The sequence below is a fragment of the Adiantum capillus-veneris genome, chromosome 18, assembly GCF_014529385.1.
Source record: "Adiantum capillus-veneris isolate H3 chromosome 18, ASM1452938v2, whole genome shotgun sequence".
Lineage (NCBI taxonomy): Eukaryota > Viridiplantae > Streptophyta > Polypodiopsida > Polypodiales > Pteridaceae > Adiantum > Adiantum capillus-veneris.
This window is the reverse complement of record NC_140948.1, coordinates 53,757,746-53,779,555: the sequence shown is the minus strand read 5'-3', so window position 1 is coordinate 53,779,555 and position 21,810 is coordinate 53,757,746. Positions and strand designations below refer to the sequence as shown.

Genomic DNA, 21,810 nt, shown 5'->3' with positions numbered 1-21,810 from the left:
GTGTTGCAGGCTCATTACTGCAAAGAGGGATTCGCAGAGTCCTTGAACAACGGTACTCTTGGGGTGGAGCTCTTGGTTGTCCATTAGAAAAAACATGAACACTCTAGGGGGCCTTGAGATTAAGGTTAATTTGAGGCCAACCAATAGGAAGAGGGTGGTGGACACACTCTATACCTTCTACTTTTTTTTCCCCCACCATCAGTGCGGGGAAGGTAGTAGGGACAAATTTTTACACGTATCATGTATTTACAATTATACATTGCTATACATTACACCCTTGAGGGGCAACCGTGGGAACAACCCTAGCAATAAGGGAGGAGAATATACCCAAGAGAACACAACATGTGAGCCTTGAACCCTCAACCTTGGGGTTACATCGCAAAGGTCTCACCAACTAAGCTCGCTTCTTGGGTGACAAGGTAGGGAGACAAGGTAGGTGGACACACTCTATATCTTCAAAAGAGTAGGGGACAAGGTAGCTTTACACCTATTAATGGCTTCTTACCTAGTGAGAAGGTAAGGGAGGTGGCTAGGGGAAGGGGATGGGGGGGCACCATTTGACCTCTTTTCTCTCACATTTTGGCTCGGATTTAAAAATACACAAAAAATTTCAAATTCCAACCAAAAAAACAAACAAACAATTTTTCCTCCTCAAAAGGTCCCCGAGCCTATTTCATGGTCGAAAAGGCATTTTTTACCTCCAAAAGTCAAAAACCTATACTAAAAAATAAAAAATGATTTTTTCCAAAAAAATCAAAACATCATTTTTCACCCTCCAAAGGTTTTTCAAACCTATTCTATAGCTTAAAAGTGATTTTCTCTCTCTACAAACCCTTTTCCAAGCTCTGCATTGTTACAACACATGCACCCCCTATAGTCCAACATCATCTCTCTGCTAGCTTTCTCCCACCTCCATTGTAGCACCAAGCAAGCTTCTCCCCCATCTCTTTCCCTTCTCCACCACATATTTTCACACCAAGCTAGCTCCTCTCCCTTCTCTCACCTCCGTTAAAGCATGAAACAAGATTCTCCTCCTACTTTCATTCACTCACACTACATGAAAATATCTACTCTCGAAGGTGACAAAAGTATGAGCTCACATGATTTACACATCACAACAACAGGCGATGTGAATGGTCATAGACACACAAATACTTAAGTGTATATGAATCTTTAGATGAGGAAGACAAATACTTGTAAGCGAAGCCTCACAACAACAACATTGTCTGTCTTTGTAATTTTTTTCATGAGGATGGATTCCTCTATAAATACTTTTGTGTTTATATTCATTTTGGTGCAATATAAATATGTTCTCTTTTAAATAGTGTCGTATTGAGCGAGAGTATTTGATTTAGATTATTGGAGTTTCATACAGATTTGAGAAACACTCTTGACCTTAAACATTGTTTCAAGTCTCAAGTCTTAATCACTCCATCATGAAGAAATTCAAGCAATATTTTGATTTCAGCTTAATCAGTAATGGTTAGTCACCTTTGTCAAGATGTTCTCATTTGGGGATGTTGAATATATCCTGCTTCATTAGTAGTGTTTCATAAGTTGCAAAATCTAAATTCTTGTCTTCCAACATGTTATTGTTTCCATACTAGTATGCCTATGTCAAGTTTGACTTAGAGAAAGGACAACTTGAAATGGAGGTGTTGATTGGTACACACCCATGTATGTTGATTGGTACACACCCATGGTGCTCGTTGTTCGCCACCATTGCTTCTCATCCTGTGGTTACCATGCTTGAAGCTAGTGATGCAAGAGAGGAGATCCAAGGGTTGAAGCTAGTGCTGCAAGAGGAGAGATCCAAGGATTGATCTTTCCGGCAACTCCTGGCAAAGCTCTTTGCAAATGACTTCATGAGGTGGGAGTATGTGTTGCTTCCCTTCCGAAGTAGGGTAAAAGTGATTAATTCGTTTATGCTCCCGTACACGAGCCGTACATAGCTTTCATTGGCCTGCTCCTCAAGATAGTCAAATGGAATTGGAAAGGATTCTTGAAACCGGTGAAAAGATTCTTGTGGGAAAATAACATCAAAGACTTGATGCCTTGGCAGTGGGTCAAATGAGAATATGTCGCTAGACCAATGGAGCAAGGTGGTATTAAGATCCTCAACCCTACTATTCATGCAAAGGCCAAGTGTGCCAAAGTCTCAATCGCAAAGCAAGACCAAGCATGGGCCATTATGACAAGGGATGTGATTGACAAGGAGAAGCTTACTGGCCCTGTAGGAGAGAGAGAGAGAGAGAGAGAGAGAGAGAGAGAGAGAGAGAGAGAGAGAGAAGGCAACAGCGGCAAATCCCCGGGGCGATTCTCTGCCTGCTTTGGCGCTCGACGACACCTTCCATTCAGCGACGACACCATCTTCAGCTTCGAAACAAACCTTGAGAGATTCTGTCGCTTTTCTGATTTTCTCCAATTGGGTACACCCCCTACTCACTTTCCAAACCTATACTTTCTATAAAGTAGAGAAAAATGTCATCCACGCGGCGACAAATGCAGCCACCGACTATAGGAGGTTGGACCATTCTCTCTCCTCTTCTCACTCACACACTACACACATGACACTCGCAACGGCTCCCTGTCTGCTTTTTCAAAGGGCTACCCGGTCTCATCTTTCATTCTCTCTTAAATCTTCAAAAAGACTGCAAAGCAGATGTATCTCAGACGCACAACAAAGAACTGATTCTCCATAGCTGCCTAGTCCTCTCTCTCTCTCTCTCTCTCTCTTGCTTTGTATCTCAGACGCACAACAAAGAACTGATTCTCCATAGCTGCCTAGTCCTCTCTCTCTCTCTCTCTCTCTCTCTCTCTCATATCTTTCATTCTCTCTCTTATAGCTTCAAAAAGATTGCAAAGCAGATGTATCTCAAACGCGAAACAAAGAGTTGATTCTCCATAGCTATCCACTCTCTCTCTCTCTCTCTCTCTCTCTCTCTCTCTCTCTCTCTGTGTGTGTGTGTGTGCGCGTGCGCGTGCGTTCTAAAAACGAATTTTGGTATGTGGCCATGACGTTTGAGTATCAAGGATTCAAAGCCCGTCAGGCCAAAAACGGGGTCCAAATGGTGTTGGAAAGGCTTAATTTTTCCGCCATTAACGGATCCATGAGTGTCCAAGATCTTGCTTGACTAAATATCAGCACTTTCACCTCTCTGTTAATGACCTTCTAGTGTGTTTAAAGGATCGTTTTACTTGCCTTCTTTTGCAAGGTACAGATCTAGGGTAATTGGCATTTCAACACAAGATAATACGTCCAATTTAATGGAGACATGGGGAAGTCTTGTAGAAGGGATGCAAATCAGGTACTGGCAGTGAATGTCGACAAGTCTTTGATGTGTGATCCGCGACAAGCTTAGTCGATGAGAAAACATAGTGAGATGAGATCAATGGAGCCTCAAGTGACCTTTGTGCAAGCTCTTCCAAGCCTGCAACCACACAATATTGGTGGTGAGGGGTGTGATATTCAAAGATTGAACCTTGCCCATCTTTAGATTTCCTTGTAGTTTTAGCCACGCCTTTATATTGTGAACCCTCAACATGCCCCACTACGAGAAAAGTGTGCCAAAGCTCTACCCATCTGCTGGAAAGCATAGCAGCAAAGGTAGAAGGCTCTTACAGAGGACATCTATGCCATTAAGTCTTCCACACCCCCATACTGAAACGAGGGGTGCACCTGATGACCTCAGGCCTTTTACCCCTCCTAGAATGTGAGTGTCATTTAGCGACGATGCCGACCTCTTGAATTCCTGCAAGCAGCATATCCAGTCATTCCCAATTCTGTCAATTTAAGATACCATATTCTCATCTGTCCCTCTCAAACTGCAGAAGCCAGGAGACTGCTCATCAAGCCGCAATACACTGGTGTCAGCACACAACACACAAAAGCCATATGTGAGCCTGAGAGCAAACACATAAAAAGGATGAGAACCACGAAACTGCTTACCCAAAAGGCCGTCCACAGGCACAACACCCTGTTGAAGGACAGAATGGCACAGACAGCACACCAAAATATATGTGCCTCAGGAGGCAAACCCAAAAACAGCATCGCATACACTCTAGAATTGGCAGAAAATAAAAGTCCGATCGTGCCAGCAACACCAGACCGAAGTCCCCATATGAGGTATCATCCACATGATGTAAGAAATGTCACAGCTGATCCAGAGGCTCCAAATGCATGCACAAAACTCGCCGTATCTCCAAGCTACTTGTTAAGCTGTGCTATATTTGAGGATGAGCTAGTTTTTATGGAGAAAGGCATTTATTCAACCTTGCCACGCTTCTGCCAGATGCTAAAAGCAACGTTGAACATCCCACAGCTATTATAACTCAGTCCATCCATTGGCAGCCAATGCTTAAAAGCAAGACCCAAAGGCTGTTATAAATGAGTCCATCCATTGCTCCTCAAATATGTCTGGCTTGGATATTGAACTCCAATATTCTCCGCAATCGCCTTGACCCATGACCCATGACATATGACCCCCCCCCCCCCCCCCCCCCCCACCCAAAAAAAAAAAAAGAAGAAGAAAACATCTAAGGAAATAAAAGAAAAGAAGATAACTCAGACCGCCTGCTTACAAAAAGGTGTCAGTCTTATTATCCTACTATCAATTTTACACCTTTTCATTTGATGAATAGAATTTCTAAAACTGAATCTTCCAATCTTCAACTTCATGAGTCATTAAAAGGCAGGACATTGAAAGTAGTGACACTTGAATTTACAAACCTTGGTAAAAAAAAATAGCATGGGGTATGTCATCAAAGGGAGCTGTAGACCCCCACACACCAATAGTATTAGACTCATATGATGTGTACAAATGAAGCAAAATTGCATGACAAAATGTACATAACAGCTCTACATTCCAAGTTCAGCCAATGTGATGGCGATTTTTACAACAATAGACTACACCAGTATCTACCAAAAGAAGCCTTCTGCTACTAAGAAAATTTCTATACAAATTGTCCAACAAACATAGATAAAACCTTGGAAGGTGCTATATTCATTAAAACCCCATCACACTACATTCCTTTTTGAAGCACGAGTCTTTCATAAAGCTGAATGACCTCCTTCTTTGTGGGGTTCTTCACCTGCAGCAGCTCTTCCGCAAAGCCAGCTTTGGTCAATTCTTGCTTCAACCGAGGAATCGTAAACTTGGTGTAGTCATCTGAGTCCTTTGAATCACTTGTCGATGTTCTATTGTCATCTGGCTTTGCAGGTGTATCGCAATGACTATGCCTAGGGCTACAACCATTTTCAATGCTGGAGTTGTTGGGTTTTTGGGCTGTGTTTTGGTTATTTGCATTCACCTCAGCATAATGGACCGAGTCCTCAAGCATACTATCATCCACCCTGGCCCTCTTTCCTGGAGACGGAGATACATTGCATGGCCCTCCATGACGGATTCTCAATTTGCTATCCAGCACAGTCTCATTCAATCGGGTTGTTGAGAACTCTTGCTGCAACAAATCGAGCTTTCCTTGTACTGCTTGTAGTTGCATGGATAGAGCCTCTGCCCGAGCATTGGCCTCTCCACATGCTTGCCTTTCTGAAGCCAGCAAGCTTTCTAGAACATGAATTGTGTTGGCCCTCTGCTTATGAGAAGAGTCCAAAAGGTCCCCCATCTCTTTATCTCTTTCCTCCAACTTTTTATCCAGAGATTTCACCCTTGAAACAGTATCTTGCTCAGCCATGCGTAGGTTATTTATCTCTTCTGAGAGGTCATCCCTTTCTCTAACAAGAACTTCATATCTCCTCTCAGCACTCACTTGCGCAGCAAGTCTTTCTGCGGCAATCCTTTCAAACTCCAGTTTTCCCTTTCTTGCTGTCTCAGCCTCATCCCAGGCCTTCTCATAGCGATCCAGGGCTGATTTCAACTCTTTTTCCGCTAATCTTAACTTGGTCTCTGCATCTCCTGACCTCTTTAGTTCTATGTTTAGTCTCGCTTCAAGGTGCTCCTTTTCTCGCTTAAGGATGTTGAGCTCCTTGTCAATTGATAGCACTTTAGTTTTTGCAGCATCAGCAGCGGTCCTACTCTGCTTCAGTTCCGATCTTAGCCTCACTAGTTCCTCTTCCTGCACATTGAACTTGAACTCCTGATCCTGAAATTCCACAAAAACACCTCATGGGCACCTTAAGGAACATTCTCTAAGATATTTGATGTGTGTGTGTGTGTGTGTGTGTGTGTGTGTGTGTGTGTGTGTGTGTGTGTGGGTATGAGGACATAGTGGTGTGTGTGTGCGAGAGAGAGGGTATGCTGGGTGAGGAAAAATATTGTCGCGCGCTCTGTGAGCTTTCAGCCGCTGCACGCTCTGTGCCCCCTCTGCCTCTTCGAGCCCTGCACGACTGCGTGAATTGCCGGCTGCTCTGAGCGCCCTGTCCTTCCGTTTGCTACAGTCAGCTCTCAACGCAGAAGGCTGCCCTTGCGCAGTGGACCAGCAGAGCTCTATTCAGATTGCGCTCTGAATTGGTGCATGTGTGTGTGAAGGCTGGTCTTCAGAGTCAGCGCTGTGGGTGTGGGTGTGGGTGTGTGTTGGGTGGGTGTGTGTGTGTGGTGGGGGATATGGGTGTGTGGTAGGTCCTTCTGCCACTCGTCTGTCGCGCGACTCTGTCCTGCACAACATCTACCCTGTGCAAGCCATTCACAGTGCGCCGGTGGTTGAAGTTTAATTTCGCCTGCACGCGGTCCTGTCGTTTTGTGTGAGAGAGAGAGAGAGGTGTGAGTTTGAGTGTATATTTGTTGGTTCTGTAAAATCATTAGGTCTTTAGTTTGATTAAAGTTTTCAAGCAGCAGGTTTCTGTACAACCAGCCTGTGTGTGTCTGTCTGTGTCAATAGCAGTCACCCCGCAAGGAACGCATATGGAATCCGCTTTATTGACTGTTAGTATAGAAGCGGATGTGCCTACGGGCAATTCTACTTGATGATTGTGCCTCGTGCTTCTCTTGTAAATACTGTAGAGATGGATTCTCCTTTTAGATGTTTTACATATAATGTGTGTGGATTGTGCAACAAAGACAAGTGGAAGCTAATCTGGTATTATGTACATACAAATAAAGTAAATATAGTGGTGTTACAAAAGCATAATCAGTACGACTTTGTTGGTGAATCTTTGTTTTATGCGGGATTCTGGATTGCCTATGTTGGGACTGGTCCTTTTCGGGTGTTTTAATGATGGTGCGACATGAATTGCAGCCGGTTTTGGCCCATAATGACCCAGCAAGGCATTGGATGGTCGTTCAATGTCTCGTACAAGGGAATATTCTGGAATTTGCTGGTATTTATGCTTATACTGCCTCAGCACAAAGAAGTCATCTTTGGCAAGATTTGGTCAAATACCCCTGGTGTTCGCATGCTTTTTGGTGCGGGGACTTTAATAATGCACCTGCAAACACGGACAATACAACTAGCCATTCGCATATGTTGAGCTCTGAACGTTCTTCTTAGGATGCTATGGTCAGTAATACAGGTGGCTTTGGATCTGTGGGCCAATACTCACTCTTCAGACCGGGGTTATACTTTTACTCATGATGCTCACTCTGGATATAGAGTACGATTGGATCGTTGGTATGTATTGGGCACTCCGCAATATGATATGTTTGCATGTGATATGTGAATCGTTCCTTTACTCTAATTGATCATTTTACTCTTTGGCTCTTGGTCTATTTTAAGGCATTAGATGCAGATTCTCCGCTTCCCCGTAAGCGGTTGTTGCAAATTAATAATGCATATCTTTCACACAAGGCATTCCAAACCTTGATTGAAGCGGTGATTCCTCCACTTGTCTCTCATATGTTTATCGATGTGGATGTGGCCTTGTATTGTTTTGTCGTGCAGATCCAAGCAGTCATAAAGGATTATGGTTCATTACCAACTGAGAGATAAAGTGCAGGAAGACCAGGCGATTTGTCAAGCTTTAGAAAGTCTTGCAGATACTAGACGGCTTACTGATTCGGAACAAGAGGAATTATGTGCAGCCAAAGCCTCTTTGATGCATAACGACAGAGGAAACTTGAAAAATGGAAGGTTAGATCGAGACAATAGGCTTTTATGGATAAAGGTTGTTCATCGAAACAGCTTTTTAAACATTTGCACCTGTCTCTATCAAAAGGGTTAAGGACCATATTGGGCAACAAACGGCCAATAAAAGTCAATTGGCGGATTCCATAGTGGATCATTTTCAACGGGTTTTTGCTAGGCTTGAGACTCCCTCAAGTGAGGTTTTGCAAGCCAGACAGTTACTGTTGTCGTATGTACATCCTATATTAACAATGAATGATGTAACTACTCTTGAGGCTGGTTTGAATTGCACGACAGTTTGTTGCATCTTGATCATTGGAAATCACCTGGATGGAACAGTCTTACGATAGAATTTTTCCTTCGCTTTTAGGAGTCCCTTAAGGAACCTCTCCTTTTCATGATAAATCATGCATGGACTACGCAATCTTTGCCACAATCGTGGAAGGAAGGACTGGTGAAATTGTTGCCCAATCAAGCATTATGTGAATACTTCTCACATTGGCGTTCGATAACGCTTATGCCAATCATTTAAAAATTGTTGTTGAAAATGATAGCTGCACGTATTAATGATCATTTGTTCTCTAGTATACATCCGACTCAGTATAGATTCATCCCTCGCCGACAAATTGTGGATAATATTGCTGATGCTTTCATTGGAATTGAGTATGCAAAATATACTAGACAAGATGTACTTATCATACAGGCTGATATAGAGAAAGCAATTGACACGATTCATTGGGACTTCATTGCTCAGATCATGACGGCTTTGGGCTTTGGATCCAGAATGCGTCGGGTGGTCTATTTTCTTTATAAGCATAGTCAACCTGCTGGAATTCTTGATGGTGACCTGACTCTGTTATGGGATCTTGGTCGATCCGTTAGACAAGGATGTTCTTTGAGTGCAGTGTTGTATGCTATTGCTACACATCCTCTGTTGTTGTATCTGGACTCCTTATCGACATCTGACCAGTTACATGGATTGGAATTGCCATCTCGTGATCATTTTGTGGCGCAAGCGTAAACGGATGACTCCATGTTTTTTGCCTAGAAATCAACCTGAGGATGTTCGATGCACTATGGAAGCACTACATGTTTATGGGTTGGTTGTACGTCTGCAAGTGAATTTCTGAACACCTAAATTGTTGTCGTTGCATCAAATGGATTGGCACTCTATATTATGGCTAGGTGAGATAGAGAAGCCTGATCAGATTGTAAGGCATCTTGGTTATCCGTTGGCTTGGTCAGTTAACAATGCAAAATTATTGGATTAGGTTGAGAATAAATTGAGATCTAAAGTGCACTATTGGAAATTATCTACCTGGCCGCTACATGTAAGACTCAGAATAGTGAAATTTATCTTGGTGACATACCTACAATTTTTCCTACCATTGTTGCATTGGCCACCCCCTCGTCTTCAAGCCTTCGCGTCTCGGATTTTAGAGCACTTCTGGTCTACTTCCACCCAAAAAAAAGGGCATGCGATTGCTTGCGATGGATAAATTGTGTACTCCAAAGCGTTGTGGTGATCTGAATATTCTACATTTGTGTTCTCATATTACAACAAAGAAGGCTACTTAGTTATGGGTGTTGGTTGAGCAAAAACAACCCTGGACGCAAATGTTTTTGAGTTTGTGTGCTCTCATGCGGTTTCTACGCCAACTTTCAGCCATTGGCAGCCCTCGTATTGAGATGTGGTTTTTGGTAAGTTTGAAGCTACAATATCTGGATGCCCCTTTGCTTTCAATCTTGTAGTATATTGGAAATTGGTTACGCGGGAATTGTTGTGGCATGGTAGAGATGACGCCTGTGGAAATCACTTCGATTGGAGAGTTTGCATTGGAGTCGAGTTTTTTATCAAACTCTTGTTCAGCGCTCTCCTAAACAAGCTTACTTTCTCTCCCAGAAAGATATTGACAGAATAACAAATGTGATAGACGCTCATGGACGGGTGCTCTCGTTTAGACAGGCTACTCTTACCTTTGGGTTTGGGATGCACTACAGGCGCATGTGGGACATCAATGAGGATCTGGTTGACTTGATATCTCCCATTCCGCCGCTGGTTGCGGGGAAACGAATTTGTGATTGGCTCTATGCTGGTTCTTTGATGAGTTCGATATCTGCAAAGAAAGTATATTGTCATTTGCAATCATCTTCCTGGATTCAAGAACATTGTAATAAGGTATGGAATATGAATAAGAGTGTTACTTGGTGGCAGAGTAAAGTTCTGAAAGTGTGGCATGCTAAGCTACCTGAATAAGAGTGTTACTTCGTGGCAGAGTAAAGTTATGAAAGTGGGGCATGCTAAGCTACCTCTGAAGGAGCGATTATTTAAGTGGAGATGCATTGTTGGGGTTCTCCCGACTGGCAAATTTCTGCGCTCCAGAAGATTGGCCTCTTCACGATGTGTTCGCTGTGGTGCAGGCATTGAGAATATTCCACATTTATTGTGGTCTTGTTCTCGTACGCAACAGTTTGTGGATTGCATCTCTACAACTCTTCGCACGCATTTCCTTGGCCTACATTTTTGAAGATTTTTGTGGATCTTTGGAGTGCTTCCGTCATTACTTCGGTCGTATGCATACTTTTTCGATTGAGTTAGTTTCTGGATGCTATGGACAATGTGGAGAGCACGGAATTCCCTCATGTTTCAACAGATTCAAGTGGAGTATGTTTCCTTCTTCAAGATATCTCTTCAACAGTCTCTTCAAGTTGCCTATGACTTGGATGAGCTCCCCTTTAGTCATTACGAGCTCTTCTTTGACTGCTTATGATTTACTGTTTGTCATATTTTCTTTGGGGTTTCCTCGTTTTGAGGTTTCCCATTGGTAATTCAATCTGACATTACTAAAAAAAAGTGTGTATGTGTGTGTGGACGGGGAGAGTGGCTTCCTGCTGTCTGAGTCTCCTCTGTGCGTTGTCCAACCTCTACGCGCTGCCCTGCTCTGTGCGCTGCAGTCACTGCGCGTTGTCTGTCCCCTGCGCGCTGACATGCTCTGCGCACTGCAACACCTGCGTGCTGTTCACCTCTGCGCACCTGCTCTGGCCTAGTACAAATTTCGACCCCTTCCTTTGCATGTGGGTGTGTGTGTGTGTGTGTGTGTGTTCAGAACAGTGTGTGTGTGTGTGTATGTGTGTGTGTGTGTGTGTGTGTGTGTGTGTGTGTGTGTGTGTGTGTGTGTGTGTGTGTGTGTGAGAGAGAGAGAGAGAGAGGCTCGCGTGAATTCCCTGCACAGCGTGTGGAGCTCTCTTGTCGCATGAATTCCCTGCGCACAGCAGCAACAAGCAGGTTTGCGCGTGTGTGTGTGTATGACAGCGCGTCAGCAACAATCCTCTCTAGTTTCGCCAGCGAGGGTGTGTGTGTGTGTGTGTGTGTGTGTGTGTGTGTGTGTGTTAGGGTACGCGCTGTTGCCCCTGTGTGACTGCTCCTACACGTTTTTTACCCAGCGCGCCCTCCTACTCGTCGCCGCTGAGAAGTGCAGTACGGCCCAGCACGTTTGTCAATGACAGTGGAGTAGGTTTTGCACGCCAAGTTGTGGTCTCGCTGTGCAGGACTGGCAGGGCAGATTGTATACACGTTAGAGTCAGAGTCAAGCTTCATTTCTTTGGGCAGAATTCAGTAGATGTATATTGCTATGGGTTTTGGTTGCTTCTTTCTCTGAAGTATGTACAGAGTTGTGGTTCGTATGTTATTTGCAAGGTTTTCTCCACAGTAGATTGTAGAATTTTGTCGCCAGTAGGTTTTGTTTGAAGAGAGGGTTTCGTTTAATTTATGTTTGACTCACTGTGCGTCTCTAAGCGTCGGAAAGCGATGGAACCCACGTCAGAGACAGCTTCTGAGATCAAGGCATGCTTGTATGAGGACTTTGAGGAGGCTCGACAGGCATGGAATGGTCAGGCGCCTGCTCTTGAGGTGCGCATTCCGGTACAGGACCTCATGGACCCAATTGCGCAGTACGCTATGAATGCAGTTATTCTGTTTTTCCTAGGGAAAATGCCTACTGCGCAAGATGTCGGCCAATGGGTCGATTTTCTCCTTAAGCGACAAGCTGTCCGTGGTGTCTACTTTGGGGCGCGTGGATTTTATGACGTTTTGCTCGCAGATATAGAAGCTCGAAATCTTTTGCTTGAGATGTCTCCCCTCTTTTTTAATAGGCAGATGACACATGTTCTCCCGTGGGCACTCACTAAAGACTACTAGAGTCTTATTCATCACAAATGCCCGGTGTGGGTGGAAATTGTTGATTTCCCCCGCACGTGGAGACATTTCTTGCCGTTGTTGGCTACGCAATTTGGAAAGGTTATCTGTCCTCCAAAATTGGATGCGAATACCGACAGGTTTTGTATTCTATGGGACACGGACAAGATTACCCCTGATGGTATTATGGTTGACTCAGGTGATCCATGGGTAGGTAAGCGCCCCTTTAAACTTAAATGGGAAAAATTTGTGAATTCATGTTTTCGATGCGGCAAATTTGGTCATATGCAATCCGAATGTCCAGAGCCGGTCTTGCAACCCCCTCCCTCTGCTGTTTCTTTGCCCACCTCCATCCCTACTGGAAAACCCACAAGTGAAGCCAAGCAAAGTGGAGTTTCTACTGCTAAAGTGGCTTCCAATGTGGACAAAGGGAAAGGCAAGGTACAGCAAGTTCCTGATCTTGGGAATGGGACTGCTGCTAAAGGCAAAAATGTTGGACCTGCTGATGTCAATACATAGGTGGTGCCGAAAAAAGCACTGAAGATTCGCACGCCACTTTCTTCTCGTGATTACGTTCCTTCTGTTAATGCTAACAAGAATGCATCGTTTAAGCAACTTCCATGCAATGACAATCACACGCTGATTGATGCATGGGACAAAGCGATGCACTCTTACAAAGATGTACTCCTTGGTGAGGCTTCCACATCGCATGTGAACACTGTGGACACGTTTCCTGCCCTGACTCAGAGGATGGGTCCTTGTACGGATGCAGTGGATGGAGACGTTGTAAGCAGGATGAAAACACACACAACGCCTCTATAACGACCCGACACACACTCTTGGGAAGATACACACACACACACACTATGGGGCACCACTCGGCTTACACAACACACCTGGCCGAGACAGGGAACACACCTCTGGAGTGAGAGGAGAGAAACTATCCACTTGCCCACTCCACACACACACACACACACACACACACACAAAAAAAAACTGAGCTCAAACGAGGAGAATTTCTAATGTTTAGATACAAATGAGCTTGGGCCAACACCAATGGGGCAAACAGCTCACACAATATGGGTAAAAGATACCAGATACAATCACAAACTAGAGCAGAAACTTCGCTCATAGGAGAAACTTACACAGAAAAACAGCAGGAAAAGAGTGAGGAATTTGGCAAAATGGATAGCGCCATCGCGTCCGGAACGGCCCAAAACCCCAGTCTACAATGTCAAAGTGCTCAAATCCGACCTCGGATGAGCTGTTTACGGCCAAAACACGCTCCAAAATGAGCAAAAACACAGCTGCGGCTGTTCCTCTTCTCTCCTCCACGTTTTTTCTGGTCTTCTCTCTGTTTTTTCAGTTCCCACACTTAGCTTTATTAGTTGGGCACCCTTGGCCTTTTAGATGACCTCAAACGGACCCCGAACAGGCCAAAAACTGACCTCGCAGTGCATAGTTGTCACCTTTTTGCATCATTCGCACACCTGGCACTCAGCTTTTTTCCAATAATGCATCTCGCCACCACGTGAAGTGGCCCCAAAAAGTGGTCCTCATGATGACCTTTCTGCATAATTATCACAAGGAAACACCCACGTTGTGTCCGTACTCATCCACGTGCAAATATTGACCCCGTTCGCCCTCCTGACGCCACTAGATGCCATCTGACGCACTTGCTTACCTCATGTCGTCGGCCCGCGGATAGCTTCCTCGAGAAGTTTTACATGCTATAAACTCCTCATTATTGTAGAAAAAACATACTGGTACTGGTGATAGTGAAAATCGATGCACTATGTACATGTTGTCCTACCTGTACACATGTGGGCCCCACGTAACCACCTGGCTCTGCAAAATGGGCAATTCCTTATTTGATGCACCATGCATGTGTATGTACATATGCGCAATTCCTTGCTCGAAAAAACTCCTCACATAATTTGCCCACCCCCTAGCCTGCTAGAGCATTCATGCTCAGCAGTAGCTCTAGTAGATGCTCATTCCACCTGGATCAAAAGGCCAAAGGCATATTGCCTGATTCACAAGAAGCATCATAACACCACACCTACATTTGTCAACAATCAACCGAAATGCACCATAGGCATATTCAACTAACACATCCGCCCTGCCTGTAGTTCCAAAAGCATAAATATTGCATGCCACATTCAACCCAGCCGATATAGACAACTCAAGTGACTCATCACCTAGCATCTTGGCTTCACCAGCCATAGCAACAACCTGCAAATCATGCACCCAAGTAGCTAAAAGCATTGTGTGAAGGTAGAGTTGTTGATATCCAAAGCACAAAAGTATCCCCGCAGCACACATATCCCTAGCATAGGCATCCACATAGCTGAGATCGGACTCATATATGCCAAACCCCTTCTCATCATCATAAGCATACTCATCATCACACATAACTTTATCCACATCATAATCATGGCTATCACCACTATCCATAGCGTCTAGCATGGGTTCATCAATCTCCAAGAATACAGATCCCTGCTCTAAACCACAATCATGCTCACAAATTGGTTCAATCACTGCACATACATCAAAATATGGCTTCAAAACAGGCTCCCCATCCAACAAATCCACAAAATGGCTCTCAACCTTGCCCTCTTCCCTAATTTCCAAGGAACTAGTATCCAAAGATACATGCTCATCATCAATAACCTCAACCTCACACTCACACCCAGAATCACAAGGTACACAAGTATCCAATGCATCCTCTTGAAGACTTTTCAATCCTGTATCCAAAGCATTACTCACCTCTTTAGGCTCTTCCAGAAACCTGTCAACCAGCAAGACCTCTTTACGCTTCACAATAGACCTTGGGAAGAAATGAGAAACATCATAGGATAGGCTACTTTTCACCTGCTTAGGCTTAACTTCATCTTCCATGCCAAATCCATTTTGCACATGCATACCTGTACTGATACCATGTTCCTCAAGACGCTTAAACTTCCATTCCTTGTGCTTTACAATGCATACCGCATCTTCAAAAGACTCGGGCATCTTCAACTCAACCTCGAACCGCAACCAAGGTGACAAACCATCAACAAAAGAACTTTTCTTCAATGAACAAGGGGGGGTCTCATCCTTAAGAGCAACACACCAACGAGTCCATAAATCTGTAAAACCTTGTACATAGGCATCAACACCTTGACAAGAACCTTGCTTAAGAGCATTGAGCTCATTCCATACTGCATTTGCATCTTCAAAAACCTGGAAACGCTCTAAAAAAGCTTCTATAAACTTGTCAAGACTCAAACCATAAGAAGAAACCACTGCTTCTTTAGCTTCCAAATCCATAAACCAAACACGGGCCTCATCTTTCAAAAGTAATCCAAATAGCCTCAAAATCTTGTCCTCATCACATATATTGTTGCTTATGCATGCCACCTCGACTTGCTCCAGAAAGTCTTCCGCATCTTCACCACTTCTTCCATGAAATTCCGGATAAGAGAAAGAAATTCCGGATAAGAGAAAGCCATGGCTACCCAAGTTACAATGCCTTGAGAACCCCTTCAAACACACGTGCAAGAACCCAAAACTTTTGACTACCCAATCCCCAGAAACTTCAATGGAGCTCAACTTTAGATAAGGACAAACACATGCACATCAAATGAGTTTTCATAGTTGATCATCGGAATTACAACAGGCAAAGGACATTCCAAGATCTCTCGTAATATTCTTGGCCCGAACATAAAGACTATGCGCTGCTGGAAAAAAATCTTCCTGGACACATGAACATTTATCTGGATTCTTTGAGTTAAATGAAATGGAGTGAATTGAGGGCCATTTTGATCATCCATTAAAGCCAACCATGAAGCTCCCAAGAAGACACACCTGACTTAACCTCTGATTTTGCCAAAATTTCAGCAACATAACAGCATAAATGGCTCAAAAGACCAAAAAACCAGCCATCATAACTTGGAAAAATTTTGGCAAAGTTTCCCCAGAAGTAGAGCAGTAGGAACCCAAAATATGGACTGTATATGTATGCATACACTGTCAACAATATAACCCGAGCATCAAATAGGACTCACTATTACATAGCCTATGGCGAGGTCACAAAAAGGGTGCTCCAGCTACCTGTATCACCGAAAGGATCTCCACATTTGAGAATCCCCCAGATCAATAAAAACCTCACGCTATCGACCCTCACACGAAGGCTAATGCAAAGCGCATATAGTCAAGTCTCAGAAATGACTATCTTCCAGACCAAGTCTCAGAAATGGCTGGGACTATCAAATACAACCAAGTATGGCTCCACAAATGCGTACAATGGCAGTTTCCACAAGTAACGTACAATCCAGCAGACAATGCGCTCAAATAGGCGCCAAGTGATGCATTCCCACAACAACTGCAAGTGACATCACTGCTAGTATATCACTGTACTCCAGCTACCTGTACCTGTGTGAATCACCTGTACCTGTACCTGTACCTGTCCCTGTAACCTGTAACCTGTAACTTGTAATCTGCAACCTGCAACCTGTAATCCCGAAGCTCGAAGCAGAAGGTACTCGAAGAAGATCCTCCGTGGGGGCGCCAAAAGAATGTAAGCGGGATGAAAACACACACAGCGCCTCTATAACGACCCGACACACACTCTTGGGAAGATACACACACACACACTATGGGGCACCACTCGGCTTACACAACACACCTGGCCGAGACAGGGAACACACCTCTGGAGTGAGAGGAGAGAAACTATCCACTTGCCCACTCCACACACACACACACACACACACACACAAAAAAAAAACTCAGCTCAAAAGAGGAGAATTTCTAATGTTTAGATACAAATGAGCTTGGGCCAACACCAATGGGACAAACAGCTCACACAATATAAGTAAAAGATACCAGATACAATCACAAACTAGAGCAGAAACTTCGCTCATAGGAGAAACTTACACAGAAAAACAACAAGAAAAGAGTGAGGAATTTGGCAAAATGGATAGCGCCATCGGGTCCGGAACGGCCCAAAACCCCAGTCTACAATGTCAAAGTGCTCAAATCCGACCTCGGATGAGCTGTTTACGGCCAAAACACGCTCCAAAATGAGCAAAAACACAGCTGCGGCTGTTCCTCTTCTCTCCTCCACGTTTTTTCTGGTCTTCTCTCTGTTTTTTCAGTTCCCACACTTAGCTTTATTAGTTGGGCACCCTTGGCCTTTTAGATGACCTCAAACGGACCCCGAACAGGCCAAAAACTGACCTCGCAGTGCATAGTTGTCACCTTTTTGCATCATTCGCACACCTGGCACTCAGCTTTTTTCCAATAATGCATCTCGCCACCACGTGAAGTGGCCCCAAAAAGTGGTCCTCATGATGACCTTTCTGCATAATTATCACAAGGAAACACCCACGTTGTGTCCGTACTCATCCACGTGCAAATCTTGACCCCGTTCGCCCTCCTGACGCCACTAGATGCCATCTGACGCACCTGCTTACCTCATGTCGTCGGCCCACGGATAGCTTCCTCGAGAAGTTTTACATGCTATAAACTCCTCATTATTGTAGAAAAAACATACTGGTACTGGTGATAGTGAAAATCGATGCACTATGTACATGTTGTCCTACCTGTACACATGTCGGCCCCACGTAACCACCTGGCTCTGCAAAATGGGCAATTCCTTATTTGATGCACCATGCATGTGTATGTACATATGCGCAATTCCTTGCTCGAAAAAACTCCTGACAACGTGTCTATGGGCACCTCCACTTGATTTTGATACTTGTTGCTTTGTGTACATATGTTTCCAATGCAAAGCCATATTAAATGCATCTCATACAATGTGCATGGATTATGCAACCTTGACAAATGGCGGCTGACCTGGCACTATGTACATACATGTAGGGCAGACATAGTTGTATTGCAAGAGCACATTCAGCATGAGTTTGCTGGTCAATGTTCCTATTTTGCCGAATATTGGATTGCGTATGTTGGCTCGCAAGATTTCTCTGGTGTATTGATGCTGATTCGACATGAGCTTCAACATGTTCTGTTATACAACGATCCGCATGGTCGGTGGATGGTTGTACAATGTTTGTTGAATGGTCGAGTTCATGAATTTGGAGGTACATATGCATATACGACCTCTTGGCAAAGAGCTGCTTTGTGGCGAGAAATCTCATCTCACCCATGGACATCGAATGCATTTCTGTGTGGAGATTTCAATAATACTCCTGATTTGCTTGATAACACCACAAGAAATTCGCATATGCTGCTTGCGGAGAAACATAACTGGGATCTTCTTGTTGCCTTTGCTCAAATGATTGATATATGGCGTTCTTTGCATCCTGATGTCTCTGGGTTTTACCTTTCAGCATGTTGCTCATTCCTCTAATAGAGCACGATTGGATCGTTGGTATTTGCTTAATGGGCAACAGTATGAAGAATTTGTATGTGACATGAGGATAGATTATGCTCTGCAGTTATCGGATCATTATCCTCTTTTGCTCTCGTTCTATTTTGGACAATCTCTTTGTGATCGGCCTCTTCACAGGAAACGTTTGTTGCATGTTAATAATGCCCATCTTACTCATGAAGCTTTTTGTCACGTGGTTGCCAATATTATTCCTCCGTTGTTGGCTCAAATGCATATTGATTTGGATGCTGCTTGGTATCGTTTTGTCATGAGAGTACATAGTGTGATTTCTGACTATGGTAGGTAGCATATGCAACGTATTCGGGAGAATCTCGGTGATGCGAAACAGGTTAGTCAACGATTACAACAGTTGGCTGATTTCCGCCCATTGACTGACTCTGAGATGACGGAGTTATGTGAAGCTAAAGTGTGTATTCAGCAAAATGATAAGAGGAAGCTTGCTAAATGTTAGACGCGTGCACGTCAACAGGCCTTTATGGATAAAAGTTGTGCTTCGAAGAAATTTTTTAAGCATTTGCATCATTCGAGAGTCTCACAGTTGATTAAACGGGTTATGCTTCCCTCGAGTGCTTGGACTTCTTCGAAGCGGGAACTGGCTGAGGTTATGGTTTCACATTACCATCATGTGTTTGCTAGCAGCTTCTCGAGCGCGTGAATTGTTGCTTTCTTATGTTCATCCGATCCTGTCTTCCCAGGAGGCACAATGTCGTGAGGACCCTTTCTCTGTCGCCAAATTGCATGGTGCCTTGCTTGCATTGCGCCGGTGGAGATCTTCTAGTTGGGACGGACTTACTGTGGAATTTTTCTCTCATTTTCGAATGCTCTTAAACAACACCTAATCTTCATGATAAATATGGCATGGGAAAAACAGCATCTACCAATTTCATGGAAAGAGAGCTTATTTAAATTGTTGCCCAAGCAAGCGCTTTGCGAGCAGTTCTCTCATTGGCGGCCCATAACTTTGATGCCGGTGATATACAAGATTTTGGCTAAAATGTTGGTCCACCGCATCAAGGACTATTTGTTTACATGACTTCATCAGGCTCAGTATGGTTTCATTCCTTGTCGTCAAATCATGGACAATTTGGCCAATCTTATGATTGGCATGGAATATACTAAGTATACGCAACAAGATGTGTTGGTCATGCAAGTTGATATTGAAAAGGCCTTTGACACTGTGCACTGGGACTTCATTGCTGCCACAATGAGATGTCTAGGATTTGGTCCTAAGTTGGCCAGTGTGGTTTATTTCTTGTATGATTGTAGTATGTCTTCGGGAATCCTGGACGGGGAATTGACAGAATCGTGGCCGCTTGGTTGTTCGGTTAGGCAAGGTTTCCCTATTAGTGCTTTGCTATATGCAATTGCTTCTCATCCTTTGTTGATGTATCTTGATCACTTGACCTCTGCGCAACGTCTTCATGGTTTGCAGCTACCATCGGGTCATACTTTTCTTGGGCAAGCTTATGCACATGACTCCATATTTATGCCCCACAATCAACAAAACGATGTTCAAGAGATTATGAAGGCTTTGGAATTGTTTGCGCTTGGGGCTGGTCTTAAAGTCAATTTCCGTAAATCAAAGCTTCTGCCGCTTTGTTCTTGTGATTGGTATGCTCTGATGTGGCAAGGAGAGATTGTTCTTCCAAATGTAATCACTAGGCATTTGGGTTATCCAATTGGATGGAATGTTACTCACAGCCAGAAAGTGGATTGGGTTATGAATCGCTTGAATGTTAAATTGCATTACTAGAAGCTTTCTACCTGGCCGCTACATATTCGCCTGCGAATTGTTCAGAGTATCCTCATGGCATATGTTCACTTCTTTTTGCCATTGTTGCATTGGCCCCGTCATTGTCTGGACTCTCTCATGTCGGTCATTTTGTCTCATTTGTGGCGAACGAGTGCTCACAAAAAAGGTTTGCGCTTGATATCGATGGCAAAACTTTGTACACCAAAGCGCTTTGGTGGTTTGAATATTTTGGACCTGCGTAGGCATGTCATTGCTAGGAAGGCTATGCTTTTGCCTACACTTGTGCAACAATCTGAGCCTTGGACTCTTATGTTTGCACACTGAGTCAGCATGTGGTTACATCCTCATTTAGTCACTGGCAATCATCCATGTGGGAGGCAGTATTTGGTAAGATGGATGGTCATATTCCTGGATGCCCACTTTCTTCCACCATGCTTTCTGCATGGAAACAGGTTACGATTCATCTCTCATGGAATGCTCGGAGGGAACAAAACTCACTTCGTGCGGAGAGCCTTCATTGGAGTAGGGCTTTTTCTCTTACTTTGGTCTACCGCTCGCCTCGCCAGGCGTATTTCCTCTCCTGCCGTGGCATTCGAGTGGTTGAGGATGTGGTGAATGCTGCTAGTTTCACTTTCGAGTTTCCATTTGCCGCTCGCCGCTTTGGATTGGGCATGCACTATCACCAGTTTTGGAGAGAATTACAACAAATGTTGACAGGTTTCTTGCCCGTTTCAGCTTTGGCTGATGGTGATCGCATATCTGACTGGAAGCTTGGGGAAATGCCATTTCAAGATATTTCTGATGGCCGGGCATATGCTCTTCTTTTCCCTCGTCCATGGATTGTTGATCATTGCAACGCTATAAGGCACATGCATAAATCAGATATTTGGTGGCGCAGGATTAATTCTGCAATATGGGAAAGCCGTTTGCCGTTGAAAGAGCGTTTGTTTCTTTGGCGGTGTTTACTTGGTGTGCTCCCAGTGGGTACCTTTCTTAGGATGCGCCGTATCCGCCCTTCATCATGTGTCCGTTGCTTATCTACCGAGGAGGATATTTGTCACCTCTTGTGGGATTGATGTGTCATAATACCCCTGATGGTATTATGGTTGACTAAGGAGATCCATGGGTGGGCAAGCGCCCCTTTAAACTTAAGTGGGGAAAATTTGCGAATTCATGCTTTCGATGTGGCAAATTTGATCATATGCAATCTGAATGTCCAGAGTCGGTCTTGCAACCCCCTCTCTTTGCTGTTCCTTCATCCACCTCTATCCCTGCTGGAAAACCCACGAGTGAAGTCAAGCAGAGTGGGGCCTCTACTGCTAAGGTGGCTTCGAATGTGGAAAAAGGGAAAGGCAAGGTACAGCAACTCACCGATCATGGGAATGGGACCGCTGCTAAAAGCAAAAATGTTGGAACTGCTGATGTCAATACATGGGTGGTGCCAAAAAA

At 44.2% G+C, this 21,810-nt stretch overlaps 2 protein-coding genes across 2 annotated transcripts in view; both read right to left on the bottom strand.

Annotated features, from left to right (window-relative positions):
* Positions 1 to 1,511: 1,511 nt before the first annotated feature.
* LOC147435670 (uncharacterized) lies at positions 1,512 to 4,611 on the bottom strand. Its single transcript, XM_086488665.1, has 4 exons — positions 3,950 to 4,611; positions 3,801 to 3,864; positions 3,623 to 3,752; positions 1,512 to 3,431 (listed from the first exon to the last, which is right to left on the bottom strand). Exons 1-4 carry the CDS (start codon positions 4,054 to 4,056, stop codon positions 3,265 to 3,267), a joined length of 468 nt encoding a protein of 155 aa, XP_086344791.1. The 5' UTR covers positions 4,057 to 4,611; the 3' UTR covers positions 1,512 to 3,264.
* A 186-nt stretch (positions 4,612 to 4,797) lies between these two features.
* The window catches only part of LOC147435669 (uncharacterized), a 122,453-nt gene continuing 105,440 nt past the window's right edge, over positions 4,798 to 21,810 (bottom strand). The window contains exon 14 of the mRNA XM_086488664.1: positions 4,798 to 6,102. Within this exon, the coding sequence (XP_086344790.1) occupies positions 5,023 to 6,102 (1,080 nt within the window). The 3' untranslated portion in view covers positions 4,798 to 5,022. The remainder of the gene's footprint in view (positions 6,103 to 21,810) is intronic.